The 24,119-nt window shown below is 37.6% G+C and overlaps 1 protein-coding gene across 7 annotated transcripts in view; it reads right to left on the reverse strand.

Annotated features, from left to right (window-relative positions):
* The window catches only part of RAPGEF6 (Rap guanine nucleotide exchange factor 6), a 273,773-nt gene that overhangs the window by 104,985 nt on the left and 144,669 nt on the right, over positions 1 to 24,119 (reverse strand). For all 7 annotated transcript variants that reach the window (XM_058278054.2, XM_058278041.2, XM_058278050.2 and 4 more), the window contains one exon: positions 10,349 to 10,480. In XM_058278054.2, coding sequence (XP_058134037.1) covers positions 10,349 to 10,480 — 132 coding nt within the window. The remainder of the gene's footprint in view (positions 1 to 10,348; positions 10,481 to 24,119) is intronic.

The following is a 24,119-nucleotide window of genomic DNA, read 5'->3' on the forward strand; positions in this document are numbered from 1 at the left end:
AGTGATGGACACAGAGAGCAGATAGCAAACAAGCCGCAAGGTGGGGAGGGGAAATAAAAATGAATATAGACACAGAAGAATGCACAGCGAATGGACACAGAGAGTAGATAGCACGCAAAAAGTCACAAGGTGGGGGGATTAAAAAAAAATATATATATATATATAGCATCCATGAAGTTCAGCATACCAGAAGAAAACAAAACAAAACAAAAAGAAAAAAAGAAAGAAAGAAATAGTACTAGGCATGTGAAGAAGCAGGGAAGTGTGCTCCATAAATAACCAGGAAGAAAATCTATCAATAGAAAGAGATCCAGAAATAACAGATGATGGACTTAGGAGACAAGAATGTTCAACAGTTATTATAAATAAGTTCAACATGAAAATGATTAGGGAACAGATGGGGAATCTCAAGAAAGAAATGTAAAACATAACAAAAGCTAATTGAAGGGCAATAAAAACTACCCAAACTAAAGCAAAGCAAAAAAAATAATCCCCCAATTTTTAAAACAGAGTCTCAGATATGTGTATGATAACCTCAAGAGGGGGAAGCAGACTTGACCTAGTGGTTAGGGCATCCGTCTACCACATGGGAAGTCTGCAGCTCAAAGCCCAGGCCTCCTTGAACTCTTGTGGAGCTGGCCCATGCGCAGTGCTGATGCGCGCAAGGAGTGCCGTGCCCTGCAGGGGTGTCCCCCGTGTAGGGGAGCCCCACGTGCAAGGAGTGTACCCCGCAAGAGGAGCCGCCCAGTGCGAAAGAAAGTTTGGCCTGCCCAGGAATGGCGCCGCACACACGGAGAGCTGACACAAGATGATGCAACAAAATGAGACACAGATTCCCATGCTGCTGACAACAACAGAAACGGACAAAGAAGATGCAGCAAATAGACACAGAGAATAGACAACTGGGGTGAGGGGGGAGGGGAGAGAAATAAGTAAAATAAACAAATCTTTAAAAAAAAAAATCAAGAGGTACAAAAAATGAGAAGCGAGCTTGGCCCAATGGATAGGGCATCTGCCTAGCACATGGGAGGTCCGCAGTTCAAACCCCGGGCCTCCATCACCCGTGTGGAGCTGGCCTGCGCTGTGCTGATGTGTGCAAGGAGTGCCCTGCCACATAACGGTGTCCCCCGTGTAGGGAAGCCCTATGTGCAAGAAGAGCACCCCGTAAGGAGAGCTGCCCAGTGTGAAAGAACGTGCAGCCTGCCTAAGAATGGTGCCGCACACACGGAGAGCTTGACACAACAAAATGAAACACAGATTCCCAGTGCCGCTGATAAGGACAGAAGCGGTCACAGAAGAAAACACAGCGAATGGACACAGAGAGCAGACAACTGGGGGCGGGGGAGGAGGAGAGGGGAGAGAAATAAATAAAAAATAAATCTTAAAAAAAAAAAAAGAGGCACAAGAAAAGTGAAGGGAAAACTTATTCTACATTCATTAGTCAAGTTATTATATAAGATCTGAGCTCTGGCCTTTCAGTTTCTTGACCTTACAAGACAAGATCCTAGAAAGATTATGAAGAATTAAGTTCATAGAAAAAAAGTATTTTTGTGAAAGGGCTATAAGAAAGTGTAATAAAAGTAGTAAATTTCTTGCACTTTTCCTTGGTTGTAGAATGAGTTTGTCTCTGTGTCTATGTATAAATATAATTTGTGAGGCAGACAGTCTGAGGTCATTTTCTGATGACTTTGCTTCCCCCAAATAAACCACCAAAGGATATCCTTTTCCTGTTTTATCTAGATGAACATGAAGCTACAAGGGGAACTACACGTTGGAATTAAGAATTATACAAATTTACAAAAACCTCATTTTCAAATTCAGAGTAAATTTTAAACCAGAATCTTGGATTTTCAGTGTTTTTCCTTTCTGCATCTCCATTTTCAGTAATGCATTCAGCATTTTTCATGGACAATTTAGTCCTATGCTCCTCTTTATCCTCCTGGTCAGGGTAAAACACTATGAAAGTAAACCTTCAACACTCATACTGTCTAGGCGGGTCCATTTCATCATCTCCATAAGAGGGCAGGAAATCAGGCAAAGTAAAGACTTCCCTGCCCTGGATAAATTTTAGTAAGCAGATCCTCTACATTTTCCTTGGAAACAACATTGGTTTCTACTTTCAAAATGTAATTCAATGAAAAAACAAAAAACAAAAAACAACCCACATTTCTTCATTATTTTCTAAGTTCAATATTGTACTTAACTCGGTATGGGATAAAAGAGTAAGATATGAACTCTCCCCTCTACAACCCTCTTCTGATGATAGAAAATGTAAACTTAGTAAGTAACTACAATAAAATACAGAGTGGAGAAAAGCAACATAACCCACTGAAAACTGCTGTGTGGTTCCAAAGTAGCGGACATTTCATCTTGTTAGAAAAAAGTGGGAGACATTATGAAAATGTCATCTAGATGGAACAGCATGAGCAAAGCACAGGGTTAGGAAAAGACAAACATGATCAGGAAATAGCATGTTTATATGTCATAGACTAGAACTGAGAATGTGCAAGTGGGAGAATAGTGGAATATAAAATCAAATTTGCAGATTGTGGTTAAAGGTGAAAGCTTGGAATTTAGAGTGAAAGGTACATATTAGACAATAGTGAGGATGCACTGAAAAAATTTTTTTCTAAATAGAGGAGTAAACAGAAGAAAAATAGATTCTTGCGATGTAAGTGGGATTTAAAAAAATGGACGTAGTCAAAGATAACTGAAGTTCTGACTAGGACACAGTTGATTTTTTTTTTAACAGATCAATTTTATTGATAGATATTAAAAAAGTATACTCTTAACAGAACAGGTAGAAGAGAACTTGTGGTGGATGGGGCAAGATAAGGTGTCTGCGGGACATCCAGGTGGAAATGTGACACCACAGTTTCAGAGAGATTGCTCTAAAGCTATGAATTAGAAAAACATGCTGCCTTAGAGGTGGTAATGAAGCCTTGGGATTTTTAAAACAGGCCAGCCAACATTTGCTATTTCAGGAATATGTTTACTCACTACACAGAAACTAAAAAGATAGTTGGGGGTAGGGTGAATGTTTACCTCAGGTTATTTAAAAAATGAGTTAATGAAAACATAAGTGTAATTTTGCTTTGGTTCAAGAGTCAACATTTTACAATTTTCCAGCTCTTGGTAATGACTGAAAAAGACAGAAAAATAAATCTAGAATGCAGAGGGACCCCTTATTTTCTCATATATTCTTTAAAGATACACAAAAATTCTATCCAAGAACATTCTAAGATGTGAGTACACACTTTCAGCTAAATTTAAAGCTAAAAATTAGAAACATATACACAGTGGAATCATTACTTGCATTTTTAATTTCAGTGTGGTAAATACTTTATTTTGAAATTTCTTTAAGGGTCAAGGGCTTTTATTTTTAAACAAAAATATGTGAAAACTCTCAAGACGGAAATACACAGAAGCAAGGCCACACATTTGGCCATACAAAGTGTGTGCGTAAACAGTTTCCCTATTAAGAACTGCTGTTAGGATGTTTCTTCTCTCTCCCCTAATGCTCCAAATTAAAAACACTTGCATTATTTTCAGGCTTTGCTTACATTATTAGACTTTGGTTGGGTTAGGAGTTCACTTTTAAAAATACTCAAATGCTGAAATTCAGATAACCAGACAAATCACTTCAGCTGCTGCTGGCCAAGATACAATGGCAATATACACCTGTAACTGAATTGTGTATTCATATCTTTAACAGATACTCCAAAGGCAGTCTGAGGTCAAGGGAAAGCCAAGGGGGCCCAGTACTGAAGCCTTCTTCCCCAAGTTTTAGCCCTGGGGATCTGACTGGACATGAATGGACATACACACACGGAGACTGGTTGGTGGTGTTATTTACCTTTGCAATGGTATTTTTTTTTTTAAACTTAGGTCTAAACACCCTACTTTTTGGGGTATATTTTATCAATTGAACTTGATATTTGTTCTTACTCCTTTTACCCTTTAGTATATTATTCCTTTAATCTGGTTCTAGATTCAATTTTTCGTTATAACTGTACACTCTATTTACTTTATTTATTTTGAAGGCCAGTTCTTTTTTTTTTTAAAGGAAAGCTCTTTTATTTATTTTTCTTTCCCCTTGCCCCCTCCCCCGCCCTGATGTTTTTGCTGTTTGCGTCCATTCACCGTGTGATCTGTATCTATTTCTCTTTTTGTCTTCTCTTCTCATCCTTCTCCTTTAGGATTCACTGGGATTCCATCCTGAGGAACTGTGATGTGGAGAAAGGTTCCCTGTCAATTGTGCCACCTCAGTTCCTGTCTCTGCTGCACTTCACCTTGTTATTCTTCCCTTCATCTCTCTTTTGCTGTGTTATCATCTTGCTGTGTGACTCACTTGTGTGAGCACTGGTTCACCACGCGGGCATTTGGCTCACTGTGCAGGCACTCACATGGGTACTTGGCTCACCTCATGGGCACCTGGCTCACCATACAGGCAAATGGTTCACCACACAGGCACACTTTTCTTCTTTTTCACCAGGAGGTCCCAGGGATGAAACCTGGGTCCTTCCATATGGTAGGTAGAGACCTTATCACTTGAGCCAAATCTGCTTCCCTACTTTATTTTTAATATTTGTTAATTATAGAACTAATAATGTTGATTGTAATACGATTTTTAATAATTTAAGGAACATAAAAATTACCTACAAACCTTCACCCAGTAGAAAACCATTTGTAACTATAGATTTACATTTCATCTATACAAATATAAAATATGTGATAAATATATGTATGTTTAAGACTATGATTTTTTGCTTTGTTTTTATCTTTGTTGGCTTTCTGTTTTAATGTCTTTTTCCAAAATGCTTTCAAACTTATAGGAGTTACAAAAATATTACAAACTCTGTAGGGAGAACTCAACACACTCCTATCCCTCCAGATTCGCAGATCTACCAATTTTAACACTTTGCCATGTTTGCTGCATCATTCAGTCTACCCATCTATCTGAATATCTACTGATTTTCTGAACACTCTTGAGTGTAGGCTGTACATGTTATGCCTCTTGAGTACTTAATACTGCCATGCACATTTCCTGAAAACAAGGATATTCACTTTTGCAACCATTTTAAGTTTGCTTATTAAGTTCAAGATATTTAACTTTGATATACTTCTTACAATCTAAATTCCAATTTTAAAAATCTGTCCCAATAATGTCCCTTTGAGCCTTTTCTCCTCCCTTGCTAGATTCAATATAGGAATCTACCTCATTTAATTGTCATTGTCTCTTTAGTTGCTCCATTTTTTTTTTTCCCCCGTGGGAACATAGACTTTCCCATTTCAACTACTCCCAAGCATACCATTTGTCTTAGTTTGTTAAAGGCTGCCAATGTACTATACCATAAATACATTAGGTTAAAAGCTTACAGTTCCAAGGCTGTGAAAATGTCCAAGTCAAGGCATCATCAGAGATGCTGTCTCACCAAAGTCAGCTGCTGGCGATCCTGGACTCCTGCCTTGAGGCATACAAAATGGTAGCCAGTCTGTGATTTCTCCTCCAGGCTTTCTCTTTCTCTCTGAGCTCAGCTGTGGGCGATCAGGCACATGGCTCCTCTCACTTTCAGGCCAAAGTGGCTTCTTCTCAGCCTCTGTATTCTGTTGGTTTCAGCGTTTCGGTTCTTCTGTCTCTGCCATGTCTTTCTGCCTATCTCTGCTTTTTGTCCTCCATTTATAAAAGACTCCAGTAAGAGGATTAGGACCCACCCTGGGTCCTGCAACCTAATCAATGGCCCTTAACTGAAGCAATCTAATCAAAAGTTCCCTTATCTCAATCCTCTGTATTCTGCTCCATCCATTTTATTAAAATTTTCTCATCTCCCAAACAGACCCTACACCCATTATGCATTAACTCTCCATTTGCTCTGCCCCATGGCCCTGGCAACCTGTATTCTAATTCCTTTCTCTCTGAGCTTGTATATTGTCTGATATTTTCTTTGTAGTTTCATGGGCTTAAATTTAACATCCTAAATCAATGATCTCTTTTGGTATGACACCAACTTAACTTCAATAGTATACACAAACTTTGTTCCTATACTCATCTGTCCTCTGCCTCCTTTATGTAGTTCTTGTCACAAATCATATGCTTATACATTATGAGTCCAGAACACTGACTTATCATTACATTTTATGCAATTACCTTTTAGATCCTGTAGGAAGATGTAGATCTATAAATCCTAAATACAATAGTACTGGGATTTTTATTTACCCATGTCATTGTCCTTATGGTATCTTTATTTCTTCTTTCAGTTTTGAGCTATTATCTTTTGTCCTTTCCTTTCAACCTGCAAAACTTTTTAGCATCTCTTGTAGAACTGCTCTAGTGATGACAAGCTCCTTTGGCTTTATCTGGGCATGTCTTAATCTCTTCCCCTCACCCCTACCCCTATTATTTTTGAGGTAGCCAGGCTGAGGATTGAACCCAGGACCTTATGTGTGGGAAGCCAGGACTTGACCACTGAGTCACACCAGCTCTCTTGAGTTGGTTTTTTTGTTTGCTTGTTTTTTTGTTTTTGTTTTTTTAGGGGGCACTGGGAACTGAATCTGGGATCTCCCATGTGGGAAGCAGGTGCTCAACTACTTAAGCCACATCCTCTCTCCCTCCCTCATTTTGAAAAGACTGTTTTGCTGGATATAGAATTACTGGTTGGCAGTTTTTTGCTTTCCTGCTGCTTTAAATATGCCATGCTGCTGTCTTCTTGCTTCTGTGGTTTCCAGTGAGAAACTGACATTCAGTTTTGAGGTTCCCCTGTATTTGACATATTGTTTCTCTTTTGGCTTTCACAATTCTATCTCTGGCTTTTGATAGTCTAATTATAATACATTGTTATGCAGTTCTATTTGGGTTTATCCTGTTTGTTAGGTGTCTTAGATGTATATATTGATGTCTTTTAAAAACATTTTTATTTACCACCCCCTGCGGCTTGCTTGCTGTCTGCTCTCTGTGTCCATTTGCTGCATGTCTTCTGTGTCTGCTTGTCTCCCTTTGTTGTGTGACCTTGTTGCACCAGCTCTCCGCGGGTTCAAGCCGCTAGCTCTCCTTGGGTGCAGACCAGTTTGCCTTCACAAGGAGGCCCTGGGACATGAACCCAGGGCCTCCCATTTGGGAGACAGGAGCCCAATCAGTTGAGCCACAGCCACTTCCCTACATTCATGTCTTTTGTTAAAGCTGGGAATTTTTTAGCCATTATTTCTGTGAATACTCTCCCTGCCCCATTCTCTCTCTCTCCTCCTTTCTGAGACTCCCACAATGGTATGCTTGATGATGTACCTGAGGTTCCTTAGGCTCTGTTCACTTTTCTTCACTCTTATGTTTTTATACTCCTTACAATGGATGGTTTCAATTGTATTACCTTCACGTTTTCTGATTCTTTCTTCTACCAGTTCCAATGTGCTACTGAACCCCTCCACAGAACTTTTAATTTCTCTTGCTGTGCTCAAATCTTCTATTTTTGCTTATGTGATTTTAGTTTTATTATGATTTTCCCCATTACATTTTTGAGTTCGTTTTGGTTTTAGAATTTATTTTTCCCCCTTTTATCTCTTTGTTCTCCTTAAATTCATTAAAACTTACTTTTACCTTATTTATTAATTTTTTGGTTTTCTTGTATCATTTCTTTCTCTCTCTCTCCTCCTTTCTCCTCACCACCCCTTTTTAACTATATGATTCCATTTACATGACCTGAAAAATACAAAACTCTAAGAACAGAAAATGGATTGGTGTTTACCAGGGGCTGGAAGAGGGGACTGACTCCAAAGGAGCAAAAACGTACTTTCTGAGATGATGAAAACATTCTATGTCTTAATATAGGTATATTTAACAGGATGAATTTTATTACATGTAAATTAACCTCACTTAATGTCAAACATCCCTAATGATTTAGGAGGCAGAAATTATACGTCTTGGTGCTGAATTATGAATGTGGGAAAAGAGCCAATGGTAACTTTCAGGTTTCAGAGGTATGAAAACATCTTTTTTCCCCCACCTTGTAAAGGAGGTATTTGCCTGGACATGTAGGATAGGTGATAAGGATATCTGTCTATAGAGTTTATTCAATCTTCAAATTAATCTCTTTTATAAGCTAGAATGATTTGCAGAGAGTGTTGCTGAGGAAGAAAGACATGGAAGGTTGGAAGGAGAGCAATCACACAGAGGGCCATGGTTCTGCAGCAAAAGATCTCTACCCACACCAGGAGGAAGTACAGGAGAAAGTGCTCTAGCCACAGCCTCAGGATGACCACCCAGTAAGTGTGCATCCTGTGGATGCTAATGTAAGTGCAGTTATTCAGAAGCTTCTCTACAACCTTGGCAAAAAAAGAGGGACCAGTTGTGTATAGTTCATCTTCTATACAAAAGTAAAGCACTGGCATTTTTCAGTAACCTTGACTCTCGATCTGTGTATTAGGTATATATAACAACTCTCTCTTCTTCCACAAGATAGTTGTTCTGGAGAGGGGCAAGATGTGGGGAGCCCAACACCACACAGGTACCATAAGCGGCCACAGAGCCACTGCACAATTATTTTTTTAAAAATTCTGTGTTGTATCTACTATAAAATAATAAACAAGGAGACTGATGCCACAGCAATGACCTTTGTCACACATAACCAAAAAACAAGGCTGCCTTATTTCTAGCTTGCATCTGTCTATAAACTTCCCTTAGGAAAGCCAGAGGAATGCTGACTTTCCTAAAACACCTGAATCTGGGAAATTTAGGAGAACCACAGTCTAAAATTCTTTTCTCAGACAATAATGACTCTCCATAGATCTGTGCTACATGATAGCCCTTAACCACATGTGTCTATTAAGCATATGAATGAAATATATCTAGCCTGAACTGAAACATGCTGTATATTTAAAATACACTCTGGCATTGAAAGACAGTAAGAAAACAAAATGTAGAGCAATTCATAGTTTTAAAATATTGTACATTCTGACAAGATACTTTGGATATACTGGGTTAAGCAAAATATATCATTAAAATTAATTTCAACTGCTTCTTTTTACTTTAATGTGGCTATAAGAAAAATTAAAATTTTTTAAAAAGATTTATTTATTTATTTCTCTCCCCTCCCCCCTCTCCCCACCCTGGTTGTCTGTTCTCTGTGTCTATTTTGCTACATCTTCTTTGTCCACTTCTGTTGTTGTCAGAGGCACGGGAACCTGTGTTTCTTTTTGTTGCGTCATCTTGTTTTCAGCTCTCCGTGTGTGTGACACCATTCCTGGGCAGGCTGCACTTTCTTTTGCGCTGGGCGGCTCTCCTTACAGGGCGCACTCCTTGCGCGTAGGGCTCCCCTATGCGAGGGACACCCCTGCGTGGCAGGGCACTCCTTGTGCATCAGCACTGCACATGGGCCAGCTCCACACCGGTCAAGGAAGTCCAGGGTTCGAACCACAGACCTCCTATGTGGTAGACAGACGCCCTAACCACTGGGCCAAGTCCGCTGCCCAGAAAAATTAAAATTATACATGTAGCTTGCAATATACTTCTACTGGACAGCACTGGAATAGACAGCACATGAATACCTAAATAAACCAACTCTCTAAATACTTTTTAGTCATTTTATTAAATATTTATTAAATATTAAATATTTAAATATTTTTAGTCATTTTATTAAGACTATTTTATGTTTTGCACCCATGATCTCTGACAAAATCAACCAGGACAAAAAGCACCACATTCATAGAACTATCCTCTGTAGCTTCTACTGAAGGAGTCACCACAAAAGTTCTTCTGTCATGATCCTGAACATTCTCTGCACTGGCCTGAATCTAACTTGGGCTCAAGCTCAAAAGGACTATGTGAAGATTCTCTTAGTGTGTGGTTCTTCCTAGAGCCCTCTCCTTATTACAAATATCATTGAAAAGTTACAATTTTTTAAAATGTAGAAGTCTATAAATGGACTCATAATTTAGTTTACATTTACTACAGTAATAGAGCCTTTATAATACAAAAGCAACATTAGTTTTCTTTATGAGTTCTACTTACAGAAGACTTATACAGCCACGTAAAATAAGATCAGCCTTTTTTTTTTTTAAAGTTTGTCTGGTTGTTCCAAGAACTTTCTTTTCTCTCTCTCTCTTTTTTCTAAACCAAAGCGAGCATTGTATTAATATGGATTTACCTGGATAAAAAAAAAAAAACTATATCCATATACTAATGAACCATACTTTTCACCCATAAAAGATAGATCACTTTTTTATTAAGCTTGCAAATCTGAAACAATACACAAAACATACTTTTCCAAAGATTTATGCCTAAATTCTTTAAGGCAGAAGCGCAGGACATCTGGCAAAATTAAAAAGTCATATCACAGCATACAAAGTCCTAAGTTATTACCTGATAGATATCAGATAAACTGCTACTCCCAGAGTCACTGGCGATACTACAACCGGACTGACTAGAAGACACATGAGTCACCTGTGGATGAGGGTTGTCTGTGAGGTGCATCTTCGTAAGATCGGCTGGAAGCTAAAGAAGAAAAATTACATAGTTGTTATAAATAGCACACTTTACCTTTTTAAGAGTTTCTGATACGCTTATTTTTGCAATAAACTTTCGTTTTATGAATATTACTGTGCAACTTCATTTCTAACCTAAATTCTCCATTCTTAGCAAAAATCTTTTGGAATAAGAAATTAGTAATTTCTGAAAAGTACTGGGCAAGCATATAGCAGTAAGCACACTGAACAGTTTTCAAAAGCCATTGCTAATGGTATTTCAGAGGCATAAATTGGCCCCCTTTTATCCACTAAATAAAAAATACATAAAAATAGTAGCAATATCCACTGTAAAGGGTGGGAAAGTTACACACACAGATATGTGTACCACTAATACAAAATGCCTGCTAATACCAGAATAAAACAGCAATATCAATGATTAAGGGATGGCATCTGGCAGGAAGACTTAAATTTCACAAGCATCTTGGCACTTCAGTATTATGTCAGTTTGTAGCTGGTCCCTGAGAAACTTATTAGGAATCATCGTGAATTAGTCTCACAAAGATTTAATAAATGCAGGAATACAAGAGATACAAAAAGGAAATGAGTCTACTCCATCTTTAGTATGGTTAGCCTCTTATTAGGGAGGCCAACTACATAATCACTTCATGCCATAAATAAAACAAGTATTCACAAAATACAAGTTACAGTAGTTAAGAAACAAATCATTGTGTGCCAGAGTAGTAAACGAAAATTTTACTTAGATGTTATGGGTACATATTTTTGAAATAACTTTTCCACAACTTGTTTTTCAGTAACTTTAAGGAAAAAAATCAGTTTATTAAAAAAAAAGGGGGGGGCTTCTCATTTCCTGCTTTTTGTATAAGAAAACACTAAAGAAACACACACTTAGCAGTGAAATTAAATAAACTCTTAGAGAAGAAAATGGCTGAGTCTGAATGATAGTGTGTTACTGTAATTATACAAATTACTAAGAAATTACAGTATGAACCTCTAATAATGGTGGGTTAGGTAATTAAGATGAATTCTCTCACTAAGAAAAATATAACTGGAACATACACACACACACACACCACACACACATAGAAAATTTGGCCTTTGAGGCCAATAGGTTGAGAAGCACTTCTGATAGCCACTGGTTAAAGTGACAAATGTTAAATTCCATGGCTGAGCATAAAAGGGCCATGCTGTGGATTAGGACATTCTAGGAGTTAATGTGAAGCCAAAGTATATTGGACATCCATTTTAAAATCATCTCAATCCCTGATACTGGATTAAGGTCATTATGAAATTAGTAGTGGTTCCTAGGTCAACAGCTAGAAGCAAACACAAGTCTTCAATGTAACCCAAGGCCTCAGATTATTAAAAAAAAAAAATTTCCATACATGATATCCATTACTCAGTCAAATAAAACTAAGAGATAAGAGTGCATTGATGAAAGCTAAGAGAAATAATAGACTCTAGAAACCAATCAAGAAGAATTTCCAAATATTGGAATTTATTAAAAGGCAGAGATCCTAAAATAACTGCTTAACATGTACCAGGGGGTTGGCAAATATTTTCATTAAAGGGCCAAACACATCTATTTTAGGCTTTGCAAGACACATACAGTTTCTGTTGAATAGTCTGCTTTGCTTTTTTTTTTTTTAAAACATAAAACCATTCTTAGTTCACAGGCCATACAAAGAGGCAGCAGACCACACTTGGGCCCGTTTAGTGATCCACAGTATACAGAGAGATAAAGGGAGGACTTATAACTTCAACACAGAAAGAAAAGCCAACAAAAAATTAAATGGAAATCCTAGGATTGAAAAACACAATTATGAAAATAAAAATGTAACAGATGGGCTCTATTACACATTTAAACAAAGAAGAGAATTAAAAACAGAGAGAATTAAAAACAATGCTCATGAGCAAAATACAATCATTTTCAGGTGAAAACAAAAAGAATTACTCCCCTGCAAACCTATAATAATCCACAGGAAGAAGGAAAATAATTCCAGATGAAAGCTTCCAGATGCAGGAAAGAAGAAAGCAATGAAAACAGGAAATGTGTGGGTAAATCTGTAAGCATACTGACTACATAAAATAGTAATATTAATAATGCCTTGTGAAGTTTGATACATATAGAAAGAGAATGAAAATAGAAGATAATAACAGAATGTTAAGTCTGAAGGAAGATAAAAATCCATAAAGACATAAAAGCAGACTTGATAGGTAAAGGGCACATGTAATCTCTGATGTAAATGAATGAGAAAAGCATAGTAAAACAGTGTTTATCAAGCTAACAGATGGGAAAATATGAAAAAAGGATAGAAAAATATATACCATGCAAAGACAAACCAAAAGAAAGATAGTGTGGAGACACTATTATAAAATAAAGTAGACTTTGAGGTAAAAGCATTAATAGAGACAAAGAGGGACATTTCATAACAATAAAAGATTAAACACTAAATGAATATGAACCTAATAACATAGACTTGAAATGCATAAGGCAAAAATGACAGCAATGTAAGGATAAGAACATAAATCTGCAATTATACAGGGAGATTCTACCACAGATTTCCTAGTAATAAAAAGAGCAAATAAAAAATAAAGATATAGAAGATATGAACATAATGAACAAATTTGACTTAAAGTGTATATATACAGAACACTGCAATAAACTACCGAGGGATACATGTTCTACATTAAGACACAAAATACATTTTTAAAAATAAGGCAAGTCTCAATAAATTTTAAAAGACTGAAACCATACAGAGAAAATTCCCTGATCACAGTGCAAATATAGTAGATTAAAATAAAAAAGATAACTAGAGAATTATTATGTATTTGGAAACTATAAAATAAACTTCTAAATAGACCAAGGGTTAAAGAAGACACAAGGGAAATTAGAAAATATTTAAATGGAATAAAAATGAAAATGCTATATATCAAAACCTGCAGGTTAAGGGAAAGCCATGCTTAAAGGGCATTTTTTACCTTTAATGTATGTATTATTAAAAACAAGGCAGAAAATCAATGAGCTAAGTATCCACTTCAACAAGTTACAAAAATATCCCACTACCGAACGGTAGCCATGGGGGCTGCTGGGTGTGGGGAACGGGAGGAAGCGATGAGATGTGGAGGCGTTTTCGGGACGTGGAGTTGTCCTGGATAGTGCTTCACGGACAATTACGGGACACTGTAGATCCCCCCAGGGCCCACTGGATGGAACGTGAGAGAGTCTGGGCTATGATGTGGACCATTGACTATGGGGTGCAGTGATGCTCAGAGATGAACTTTACCAGGTGCAATGGATGTGTCATGATGATGGGAGAGAGTGTTGCTGTGGGGGGAGTGGGGGGCGGGGGCGGTGGGGTTGAATGGGACCTCATATTTTTTTTAATGTAAATTAAAAAATAAATAAATAAATAATTAAAAAAATATATCCCACTACCTTAAATATAAATAAAGTCAAAGGAAGAAAATAATGAGAAGAGTGGATATCAATAAGAAAGAAAACAAATAAGTAATAGAATCAACTAAGAAGCTAATTTTTTTTTAAAAAAAAGGCTAATAAATCTGATGATCGTTGAAACTGAAGAAAAAAGAGAAGGCAAAAGTAACTAATATCTGATATGAAAGCTGAGGAATCTGCAAAAATTCTGCAGAAATCTAGAAGAACACGAGATATTATCAGTGCTTTGCCAATAAAATGAGAACAGGTGTGATGGTTTGTTCTATGTGTCAACTTGGGTAGGCTATGGTGTCCAGCTGTTTGGTCAAGCAAGCTCTGGCCTGTTACTGTGAGGATATTTTGTGGATTTAAACTCAGTCAGTTGATTGTCTTAATGGGAGAACTCATGATTTCAGCAGTCAGAGAGAATTTCTGTCCCTATTTCAGCCAGCCAGTTTCTCCCAGGGAATTCATAAAAAACCTTCAATGGAGTTCCTAGCTTGAGGACTGCCCTATGAAATTCAGACTTGCCATCCCCACAGTCATGTAAGCCAATTTCTACAATAAACCTCATAATATTTACATTTTATTTATATATATATATATTTATATATATATATCTGTGTGTGTGTGTGTGTATCCCATCAGTTCTGTTTCCCTGGGGAACCTGACTAAAATATGAGACTTGGAGAAGTCCTAAATGAAGGTGCCAGTAAGGAGATGCTTTCTACCAGAAGAGTGGTGCTCTAGGGCTGACTGCTGGAGATCCTCAGTTCTCAGTTTTTCTGTCACTTGGCAACGCACATGGTGGCCTTTCTCCATTTGACTTTCACTTTGTCTATAAAGGACTCCTGTATTCTGAATTAAAGCCAACCTGATTAAAAACCACATGTCTGATAAGATTTTGATATCCATGCTATATAAAGAGATTATACAAGTCAATGATAAAAGACAAGCAACCATAGAAAAAAATGGGCAAAAGATTTAAATAGACATTTTTCCAAAGAGGAAATAAATGGCCAAAAAGCACATGAAAAAATGTTCAACATCACTCGCTACTAGGGAAACACAGATCAAAACTACAATGAGATATCATTTCACACTGTACAGAATGGCCATTATTGAAAAACCAGAAAACTACAAGTACTGGAGAAGATATAGAGAAATAGGAACACTCCTTCACTGTTGGTGGGAATGTAGAATGGTACAGTCACTGTGGACAATAGTTTGATGGTACCTCAAATACAGAAATGCCAATGACCCAGCAATCCCGTTACTAGGAATATATTCGGAAGAACTGACGGAAGTGGATTTGGCCCAACGGAGAGGGCGTCCGCCTACCACATGGGAGGTCCAAGGTTCAAATCCAGGGCCTCCTGACCCGTGTGATGAGCTGGCCCACGCACAGTGCTGATGAGTGCAAGGAGTGCCATGCGACGCAGGGATGTCCCCCTGTGTAGGGGGTCCCACACACAAGGAGTGTGCCCTGTGAGGAGAGGTGCCCAGTGCAAAAAAAGCATAGCCTGCCCAGGAATGGCACCGCATACACGGAGAGCTGATGCAGCAAGATGACGCAACAAGAAGAAATACAGGTTCCTGGTGCCACTGACAAGAATATAAGCAGACACAGAAGAACACACAGTGAATGGACAGAGAGAGTGGACAACTGGGTGGTAGGGGGGTGCAGGGAAGGGGAGAGAAATAAATAAAAAATAAATCTTAAAAAAAAAAGAACTGAAAGCAAGGATGCGAACTGACATTTGCACACTGATGTTCATAGCTGCATCAGGCACAATTGCTAAAATATGGAAGCAGCTCAGACGCTAATCGGTGGACAAATGGATAAACAAAATGTGGTATATGCATACAACAGAATACTATTCAGCTGTGAAAAATGAAATTAGGATGCACATGACAACATAGATGAACCTTGAGGACATTATGTTGAGTGAAATAAGCCAGACACAAAAGCTATATATTATATTGTCTCACTAATATGAATTAAATATGATGAGTTAACTCATGGAGGTAAACTCTAGAGTATGGGTTACAAGGGGATAGAATGTGGGTTAAGAATACTTAGCTGATGCTTAATTTAAGTAGAATTTTTAATAAGGTTTATTGTAAAAGTGTGGAAATGAACAGTGTAGATGGCAACATATACTGGGTTTAACTAACAATGCTGATTTATAAATGAGATTGTGGCTGAAAGGAGTAGTTTATGGACATAAATGTCATTTGAAAGTAAGCTAGAGGATAATCTAGAGACTATAACAGTGATTTAGGTGGTGGATGAAGATTGTGGTTAATAGTTTAATTATAAGAATGTTCTTGTTTTACCAAGTGTTAAGAATATGGTGATAAATAGGAAATTTTAACTAATGTGACTTATGGATGATAGGATAGTTAACAAAAAATACTGTAATATTTTTGCAGCAATGGCAAAGAAGATAGTGTATCAATTCTAACGGACAACAACGGGGATATAAGGGCATATGGGATTTTTCCTTTTGGAGTAATGAAAACATTCTAAAATTGACCGAGGTGATGAGGGCACAACTCTATGATGAAAGTGAGAGCCACTGAGTGTGAACTTTGAATGGATTGTACAAAGCATGGGACTGTATAACACAGGAAATCCTGTGGTGGAAGATGGACTGTGGTTAACAGAATATGAGACTGTTCTCTCATGAACGATAACAAATATATAATACTAATACAGGTTGTTAATAATAGGAAGGGTTCAGGGAAAATATACCAAATGTAAGATATGGGCTATAGTCAATATTTTGACGATGTTCTTTCATCAATTGTAGCTAATGTTTCACAACAATGTAAGGTGTTGGTGGTGGGGTGATATATGGGAGTCCCGTATGGTGATTCGCATGTTTGCTTTGTAAGTTCATGTTTATTATATACTTACTGTTTACATATGGTCATGAATGAATGATACAATTCAATAAAAAGTTTTAAATGAAAAAAGTTTTAAATGAAAAAAGATCAGCTACATATATAAAGAGTTTGAGATCACTGTCCTTTGCTATATTAAAATGATCGTTCATGCCATTTATGTAAGATTTTCTATGTATAATGAGTGCCTACACTTTTTCAGGCAAAATTAAATGTTTCTCATTTACTTCTGTTAACACTTATATATAAGGTGGGTATTCTCATCCCACCGGGTCTTTTTTTTTTTTTTTTCTTTTTTAAGATTTATTTATTTAATTTCCCCCCCTCCCCTGGTTGTCTGTTCTCGGTGTCTATTTGCTGCGTCTTGTTTCTTTGTCCGCTTCTGTTGTCGTCAGCGGCACGGGAAGTGTGGGCAGCGCCATTCCTGGGCAGGCTGCACTTTCTTTTCACGCTGGGCGGCTTTCCTCACGGGCGCACTCCTTGCGCGTGGGGCTCCCCCACGCGGGGGACACCCTTGCGTGGCGCGGCACTCCTTGCGCGCATCAGCACTGCTCATGGCCAGCTCCACAGGGGTCGAGGCGGCCCGGGGTTTGAACCGCGGACCTCCCATATGGTAGACGGACGCCCTAACCACTGGGCCAAAGTCCGTTTCCCCCACCGGGTCTTTATGTTTTGTTTAAAGTTGCAAGGGCAAGAGGTAATGAAGGAAAAACAAACAGAGCAGCCAACTTCTAGTGGGGCCACACCTTAACTTACGTAACATCTTAAAAAGATCTTAATTACAATGGGCCCACACCTACCAGAAGGCCAGTTTATTGTGAGCCAATAAATTCTCATTGTTCAAACCAACCCACTGTATGGTAGTTTTAGCAGCTGGGAAACTAAAACAACAGGTGAAATGGACACATTTCTAGAAAATTATAACGTAGCTGAGAAAGAGAAAAGTAGTCTCAAGACAACTAGGAACCAAACTGGCCCTAACATCAGGCCTTGAGTAATAGCAGGCCTATCACTCACAGCTAGACCTTGGTGTTTTCTCCTGTTAACTATAAATAACATCACACCATCAACATCAGACAAGCCCACTCAGTGACAGAGATGAAGTGAGATAAAAAAAAATGAAACCACTCAGTAATCTTGTCTAAGTCCAGATAATACACCCTCTTATTCTGGCTATTATGAATGACTGCTACTCTTTACCAATTATAGCTTTAACTTCATTTAATTTTCCCTCCTTCTAGATATGATTTATTAAGATACTCGGTAATAAAATCATCTTTTCTTCCTGTTAGCATCTAAACCAGATAAAAGCTTTGTTTCCCTGAACTCCTTTCTCTACCCAGTTCACCAAACACAAGCCAAATCCTTTCCATCCTCATTTTACTGAGATGCCCCTTTGTGTGTTAGTTCCCTTGTTGCAATGAGCAATAAACCAAACTTGTTCAACTACAGTAGTGCTCTTGGTGGTCTTTATGCAGGAGTTTACTTTGTGTTAATGCAATGAGCTGTACATTTAAGTTTTGCGCACCTTTTGTGTACCTCTACGTATTTGAATTGTATTTCACAGTAAGACAGTAAAAGAAATACAAAAGTGAGAAAAATCATTAATAAATCATCTGATGTTAAAAAAAAAAAAGCAACAAGATAAAAAGTATATAGCTATATTCATATATACAGAGACAAAAAGGAAATAAGTAAAATTAAAAACAGCTGTTTAGGTTTAGCTGATTGGTTTATTCATTCTTAATCTTCTTTGTAAACTTTCTGTAATATTTTAACAAAAAAAGTCTTATGGTATCTAAAATTGACTTTTAAAAATTATATGCTATTCATATTATGATCTCCCAATCAATCAGCAGAAGAAAAATTAAAATGGGATGTAGACGTACAAAATCGTTTTCCTTTCATTTACATGAAAATTTTATGTCTGACATACTCATTCCTCAACCTCTCTCTGCTCCTTGATGTCAAAAATAGATTTTAGACTTCAACTTGGGCTGTTACTAGCACAAAGCATGCTTTGTAAATTGTACAATGTTAGTTTTCTACAATACTTGGCTGAACTGAAAACTTTCATAGCTTAATATTTAGACTAGAAAGACAAAGAGCAACCAAAGAACTTCAGAAGATTTTTGCTTCTTAATCTATGGTTTGTTAAGGTGCTCTTTATGGCACAAATTAAATTACATTGATTAATGTTCACTTCTATTTTCTTGTACAGAACCTTTGGCTACAATAATAAAAAATATTAGTGAGGATATGTCTCAGCTTAAAGATCGTTCTCCCTCTCAGTTACTACTGTTTAGTTAAAAAAAATCTCATGTACGAATGAAGTAGATAGGAAAGGCAACACTGAAGATTGTTTTTAAATGTCTGATATATGGCTGTGTGTCAGGGTTGGGAGATAATATACATCAAGATTCCTACAGAGTTAAGACGACCAAGGGGAAGATCATTCATAAAAATAATGCAATAAATCAAAGCCAGAAGAGCAAGCTGTAAATAGGCTTGGTAATGACACTTATAACATATTGAGCAATCTTAGTTCTCATAGATCCTAAAAGACAGGCATTATAATTACTCCCATTTTACTGATGAGGGAACTGATTCAGTAAGATTAAGCAACTCACTCCAGATTCACATTTAAGTAAGTAGTGGAGTTGAAGTTCAAACCTGGATCTCATTCTCTGCTATACTCTACTTTGTCTAGAATCTCTACTGGGGACATAAAGATGGAAACAGATGGCTCTGCCCTCAAGAAGGTCAGTCTAATGAAGAGTGGAACCAGATTTGCAAGCAAATAAGCATCTGCATCCTACTTCAGGAAAAAAATTGAGATCTTTATAAAAGAATTCTTTCAACTTCCTCACCTGATGGGAATAATAATAATGGTGGTTACAGAGAACATTTGCGTGTTCACTATAGTCATCGAATATGTCAACTGTAGCATATATGCCTTTTCATGCTTTTTAAATGGATTATCTAATTTAACCATCAAATAACCAGAATAGTATCTTCTACTATTATGCCCAATTTACAGATTAAGAAACTAAGAGTTAGAGAAGTTTTGTAGGTTGCCCATAATCACATAGCTAGACAGAGCAAGGGAACTGGGATCTGAACCAGTCTGATTCTAAATATGTTGCTTTTTCCTACTAAATTGTTTCCTGGTATTAAGCTGGAAGTTCACAATACCCAATAGTTTCTATTTTCTTTGTAATGAATGAGGCAAAAAGGAAAGCATTTCACTTTCAATGGGAACTCTCGGTTTCTTAATCCCTTTTTCACCATCTCTCAAGTTTATCTGCTCTTTCTGTTTTCTTCCAGGTTGAACCTGGGCTTAATAACTAACCTTTCATCAGCAACCATAATTCACTCCTCCCACTGCTCCTTCCAGCCCACCAATTCTGGCAAACCTTCTCATTTTCCACTGTCTCCTTTATACATTTCTGGATTTTCTGAGTTCTGCTGGAGCTCACATGTCCATGAGGACTGGCGCCAAAGTTTCTGTAGGGCAGGGGGAGGAAGGTTCCTTAGCTAACAGCTTGAATATAGGAACGAAGTATTAAGTGTAGTCTGCTGAAGACTGTACGTGCAGAGGAAAAGAGACTTACTGAGAAGATGTTAGAGGTGGAATATAATAACACTGAGTGCCAAGTTAAGTATTTTGAATTTGGTTCCTATGCAAAAGAGAGGGCTAGTGCAGGTTTCTGGAAGGGACAGTGACTAAGAGCTGTTGTATTCTCAGATAGGCTGCTGCAATAATAAAGAGTCCCAAATGTTAAAGTCTTAACTCAGTAAAGTTTATTTTATGTTAACTAAAAGTTCTCTGTATGTTCAGGAAATTCTCTGAGTCAACTGTCTTTCAGGCTGAAACTGCTTTGGTCTTCTAACTCAGCCACCAACACAGGGTCATCTAGGTCAGAGCAAGAGGGGAAAGAGACAGCCAGAGAATGCTGCTGAACATACCAACAACCAGGGAAATGAACATGAAAACAAATACTGTATTACCCCTAGTGGACTGACAGAAAGAAAGTTGGATAATACAAAGCATAGACAAGGCTATAGAGGTAAGCAATATTCTCATAAACTGCTAGTGAATGTATGAATTGGTACAGCCACTTTGGGGAGCAATTTGGGAAGCAGCCAATTTGAGGAACAATTGTAACATTACACACCTTATGAACCAACAATTCTTCTTTGGGTATCTGCCTTGAAGAAGCACCCATGTGTGCAAGAAAGGAATGTATAAGGACATTTACGACAAACAATATTTGTACTAGTTTAAAGAAAAGAAACAACCATGTCAGGGAGACTACTTAAATTGTTACATAGCCTATTATGGAATATTATGCAATAGTTAAAGGCATGAGGTAGAGCTATATTAAAACTATGACTAGTCTCTAAGATGTGAAATACTGCTGTGTTTTTATTCCACTCCTTTTAAGACATGCACACATGTTCCCTCTCAGGCTCTAAGCATATAATATGTGTATATATATTATATGTTTACATTTCAATTTCACTACCTAATGAAGGCTTTAGCATAGTTAACTGCCTCCCCATACATGATAGCTGCTTATTAAGTATCTGCAGAATAAATGAACAAATGTATTTGAATTCTGAAATCTGTTAACTACTACTCAGAAGGTTTCCATGGATATCTGAAAAATGAATCTTCAGTATAGGCACATTTAGTATTTCAAAGAGGGCAGCACTCCTTAAACTGTATACTGTGGAATACTATTCCAGAAGATGAAACTCATGGATGTATTGTAAAAAAAGTTCCATGGTTGAGTAAACTTGTTATACTATATACCCCTCTTAGCTCTTTATAGCCAACATAAACATAGTTATGGAGGATCCAAGAAATCCCACAATAAATAAATGTTTCACATAGCATTCACTACACTTATTTTTTCCAATAGTCTTATTAACAGCCTCCTGTGTAAGTGTTAATGCTTTGAGACAATTCCCATCTAGCCAACCAAGAAATATTTATAGGGCAACTAGAGTTGGTCAAAATATGGTCATTAGACAACAAAATACTAAATTCTTACCTTGGGGAGTCCTGCTACATTCTTAATGGAGTGGCAAGAACCTCTAGAGTATACAGGCAGTGCCTAGTAAAAGAGGACAGACCAAAAAGCCAGGTCCTTAATATAAATGCTTGTAATTACCTTATCCTTGTAAAATTGAACTCAGCTTAAGTAGTATTTATTGCCTAAGAGTTAACTCCTGAAAACCTACTTGTTAATCAAATGTGGGCTATCTCTAAGCCAAACTCAGCATATAAGCTCAGTGCCTTCTCCCCAGTGTGGAACATGACTTCTGGGTATGGCCTCCCTGGCACCAAGGGGTTATTAGCAAGTGCAAACAAGCAGTGCATTTGGAAAAAGACCTTGACTAAAGGGGAAATATTAAATACAAAAAATTTTTTGCAGCTAAGAGATTTCAAAGTGAGTCGGGAGGTCAATCCAGAGGTTAACTTATGCATATCTCAGGAGGATCTCACTGACTGCCACAGTGAAAAAAACCTCAAGCAGGGGTGCCCCCTAGGGCTCTAGAGACACCTGGACAGTATACAGGCAGGGTTGACAATCCCATGAAATTGACACCCTGTTGGCAGGTCTTACCTTGGAATATATGTTAACCTGTTCCCCATGAACACAGTTAGATTCATTTACAATTTCAATACACATGGTTCTTCTGCATCTTTTATTTGAACCGACTATTAGTAGTATACCCATTAAATATATGTCCCAGAGACTTAAATCTTCAGTTTGTTCATATGCTGGTTTAGCCCTGAATCTCAGCAGAGTTGTGGCAACACCTATTCTCCAGTTTATTGGACTTGCCCAGGACAACTAACAAAAGAATGATGATGGACAATACCCATCCCACAAAACAGAGTATCCACAACAGCAAGCAAGACAGTTTCATCCATCTGCCCCATGAGATCCAAATCCCCTCTTAATCAGAGGCACAGTGGGCATCACCACCCCAAAATACTCAAGACTGAGGTATGAACAAACATAAAGGGGGAATGCAACCATGGACCAAAGTAGATTATTATTATTGTAGTAATGGAAGAATTGGTAACACTGAACCAGAGGTTCTGAGGAGAGGGAGAAGAAAGAATCGGTTGAACATGGGGCATTTTTGGGACACTGGAATTGTTCTGCATGATACTGCAAAAAATGGATAAAGGGGGAAGTGGATGTGGCTCAAGCAATTATGTTCCTGCCTACCACATGGGAGGTCCTGGGTATTTCCCAGTGCCTCCTGGAGAAGACGAGCAAGACCGTGAACTGGCATGACAGGCTGGCATGGAAAGCTGATGTGAAAGATGATGTAACAAGAAACAGAGAGGAAATATGAGAGAGAAAACAAAGCAGGGAGTGGAGGTGGCTCAAGCAATTGAGCACCTCTCTCCCACACGAGAGTTCCCAGGTTCAGTTCCTGGTGCCTCCTAAAGAGAAGACAAGCAGACATGGAGAGCAGACAGCGAGTGCAAACAATGGTGGTGGTGGTGGGGGACTAAATAAATAAAATAAATCTTTAAAAACAAAACAAAAAAATGGATGCAGGCTATTATACATTTTGACAAAACCTATAAAAGTATATGGTGCAAAGTGTAAACCATAATGTAAACTATAGACCATGGTTCTAGCAATGTTTCAAAATTGTTCATCAGTTTTAACAAATGTACCAAACTAATGAAAGATGTTATAAATAGGGGAAAATGTGAGAGGGGAGGGGATGGGGTATATGGAAATCCCCTATATTCTCAATGTAACTTTTTGTAATCTAAAATTTCTTTAAAAATAAAGTTTAAAAAATATATAGTCATTAAGTATATGCTTTTTGTGAGGGGAGGAGGGAGAGGAGGAGGAGGAAAGAGAGGAGGAGGATGCAGGCATGAATTGCATAAAAGTAATATTACATCAATGTTCAAGGTTCTTCTCATATTTTTAAAACTTAAGAATAACCTGCAAAACTAAGAATGATAGTAGGGAAATGCCTTCTTTAATAAGAAATTCTGCTACATGAAACTTTTTGTTGCTTAGGATCCACACCCATACTTCATATCCTTTAAGATAAAGGCATTTAAAGGACTCTATAAGTATGAAATACTATTTATTATTAACTCTAAAATGTTAGATATTCCTTTTTAAAGCAAAATCATCTGATCACAGAAGCACTGTGCCTATCCTGAAATCACTTATCCATTAAAATTAAAATGATCAAGAAATAAAGATGATTCCTGGGCATATCACAAAGTCCAAAATTTCCTGTG

This window comes from Dasypus novemcinctus, chromosome 2 (assembly GCF_030445035.2).
Source record: "Dasypus novemcinctus isolate mDasNov1 chromosome 2, mDasNov1.1.hap2, whole genome shotgun sequence".
NCBI classification, from domain to species: domain Eukaryota; kingdom Metazoa; phylum Chordata; class Mammalia; order Cingulata; family Dasypodidae; genus Dasypus; species Dasypus novemcinctus.